Source organism: Austrofundulus limnaeus, unplaced genomic scaffold (assembly GCF_001266775.1).
Source record: "Austrofundulus limnaeus strain Quisiro unplaced genomic scaffold, Austrofundulus_limnaeus-1.0 Scaffold666, whole genome shotgun sequence".
Classification (NCBI taxonomy): domain Eukaryota; kingdom Metazoa; phylum Chordata; class Actinopteri; order Cyprinodontiformes; family Rivulidae; genus Austrofundulus; species Austrofundulus limnaeus.
In genome coordinates this window covers 117,725-120,145 of record NW_013953068.1, presented here as the reverse complement: position 1 = coordinate 120,145, position 2,421 = coordinate 117,725, and the positions used below count along the sequence as shown (strand labels likewise).

General features: G+C 41.5%; 1 protein-coding gene across 2 annotated transcripts in view; it reads left to right on the top strand.

The window, feature by feature from the left end:
* The window catches only part of gpr137 (G protein-coupled receptor 137), a 28,907-nt gene that overhangs the window by 8,225 nt on the left and 18,261 nt on the right, over nt 1-2,421 (top strand). For both annotated transcript variants that reach the window (XM_014027629.1, XM_014027628.1), the window contains exon 2: nt 324-763. In XM_014027629.1, coding sequence (XP_013883083.1) covers nt 374-763 — 390 coding nt within the window. In that variant the 5' untranslated portion in view covers nt 324-373. The remainder of the gene's footprint in view (nt 1-323; nt 764-2,421) is intronic.

Here is a 2,421-nt window from a genome sequence, read left to right as displayed (position 1 = left end):
GAGTATAACATTATAACATGATTTAAAACTCAAAAAAGTTGATTTTATATGATATTGCCCCTTTAAGCTTTGTGTTAGTTTGATGAGGTGTGTTTGTTATTTGGTTAGGGATTAAATTATCAACTTGTGATAAAAAAATTAATTAAAATGCTGTTATTTGTTTTGTTATTTCTGTGTTATTTCTATTTTAAGATTGAGATGATCCAAGGTTCTGGCTCTCAGGCCTTACTTTGTCCATGTTTTGTTTAAAATGCCAGATTTGATTACTTTTTTCTACTGTTTCATGATTATTTGGATCTGAATTTGTCCATTTCCTCCTAAAGGTCTTCCATGTGAAAGCACAAATGATAAGCTTTGCAGTGTTTTCGTGACAATGACTGCTCCGATGGAAGTTCCAGTTGGAACTGCTCCTCTTTCCAACTTCTCCGTGCCTCCACCATCTCCCCTTCGTCCAGCCATCGCCCCCTCCGTCCAGTTGGGTTTCACCATCCTCTTCACAAGTTTATATGTAGCTCTCTTCCTGGTGGTCTACATACAGCTATGGCTGCTCTTCTTCTATAAACACAAGAGATGGAGCTACCAGAGCATCTTTCTGTTCCTCTGCCTGCTTTGGGCCACCCTTCGTGCCACACTCTTCTCCTTTTACTTCTACGATGCCACGGAAGCCAACCGCCTACCTGTTGTGGTCTTCTGGCTGCTCTATTGCTTCCCTGTGTGTCTGCAATTCTTCACATTTAGCCTCATCAACCTGTATTTGACTCAGGTGAGACTGGAGGGAACTGGGAAGTGGTGTGACACTGTCTTGAATTCAGGAGAATAAGAAAATTTAAAAACTAAAGTAAAATTGAAAGTTTTTAGATTATGGTGATAGTTTCATTTGAACAAGGGAATTTCCTTCAACTGAAAGTGCAGCTTCCAGTTTTAAGCTTCTTGTCTAATGTTACTAATGTTATCAAAAAAATTAAATAAAAAAGTAGGTCTTCTTGAAAGGTTCTTCTTTAATGAAACATTTTGTCTCTCCTCTAAGAGACTTTACTCCTCTCTCAAACCAACGTTTGTCTTTAGCAAGGATGAGAAGATCTTCATCCCTGAAAGAGTGATCTTTGGCCTGTAGATGAGTGTAAACTGCAGAGTCCTGGCCTGTAGATGAGTGTAAACTGCAGAGTCCTGGGCCCTCATGTATAAACGATGCGAATGCATAAAAAAGTCCACTTTTCTCACTCATTCTCCATTTAATGTATAATTTYCCTGCATCTAAAAATCATTTCTGATCCCACAGAGAGGACAATGAGGAGAATCTCACACACTGGACACATTTACATCTATTTTACAGATTTAGATGGAGGTGTGTCAGGGGAGGAGTCTCAGGTGTGCTTAGTTCCACGTTTGTTGGGGTGTATAAAGGAAAGGTGTGCAAAAACATGCGTACGCACAGTTTTATACATCTGAATTTTTTGGTGCGGCACACTTTTCTAAATTTGTCCGTACGTCAACTTTTAGTGTGAAAGCTTCACACTCCTTTATGCATGCGGCCTCTGGCCTGTAGATGAGTCTAAACTGCAGAGTCCTGGCCTGTAGATGTTGCTCACCTGTGCCGTTCTTTTGAACAGTGGCTTCTTTATTTCCCCAATTTATATCTGGTCACAGTCCTCCTGGCACTTAACAGCATATACAACATTACTCTGTATGCAGAACGACTCTTTCTACAGAACAACTGTGCCATCTCCTGAAACTGTGCCTGAAGTCAACCTACTTTACATATGGGGCAATGGCAAAAAAATGGTAGGTTGACTTTCCTGGACTGTGGTGTCTCAGTTTCTGATAGAAGACAGTTGGAAACTGATGTGTATTGCAAACCCGCCCACACAGACCAGTATTTGGGTTTTGACTCCCATCACCTACTGGAACACAAGTTAGGAGTCATCAGGACACTGTACCACAGAGAAGACAGTGTCCCTACAAACCCAGGAGGCAGGGAGAAGGAGAAATCACATACAAGACAGGCCATGGAGCAGTGTGGTTATCCTATCTGAGCTTTTCTGAAAGCAGACAAGAAACCCAAACAAGATTCCAGCCAACAACCAGCTGAAAATAAAGACCCTAACTTAGACCCAAACCAGTGGTTATTCCGTATGTTGCAGACATTTCAGAGAAACTGAGAGGTTTATTCTCTAAACATGATGTCCCAGTGGCTTTCAAACCCCAAAACACATTACGGCAAAGGCTGGTTGAACCCTAAAGATCCAGTTCCCCGGCAAAAACAGAGTAATATTGTGTATGCTGTTAAGTGTCAGGAGGACTGTGATCAGTTAAACATTAGGGAAAAAAGCAGCCAATGCTCAAAGGAATGGGCCAGCACAGAAGAGCAACATCATCAGGCCAGGACTCTGCAGTTTACACTCATCTACAGGCCAGGACTCT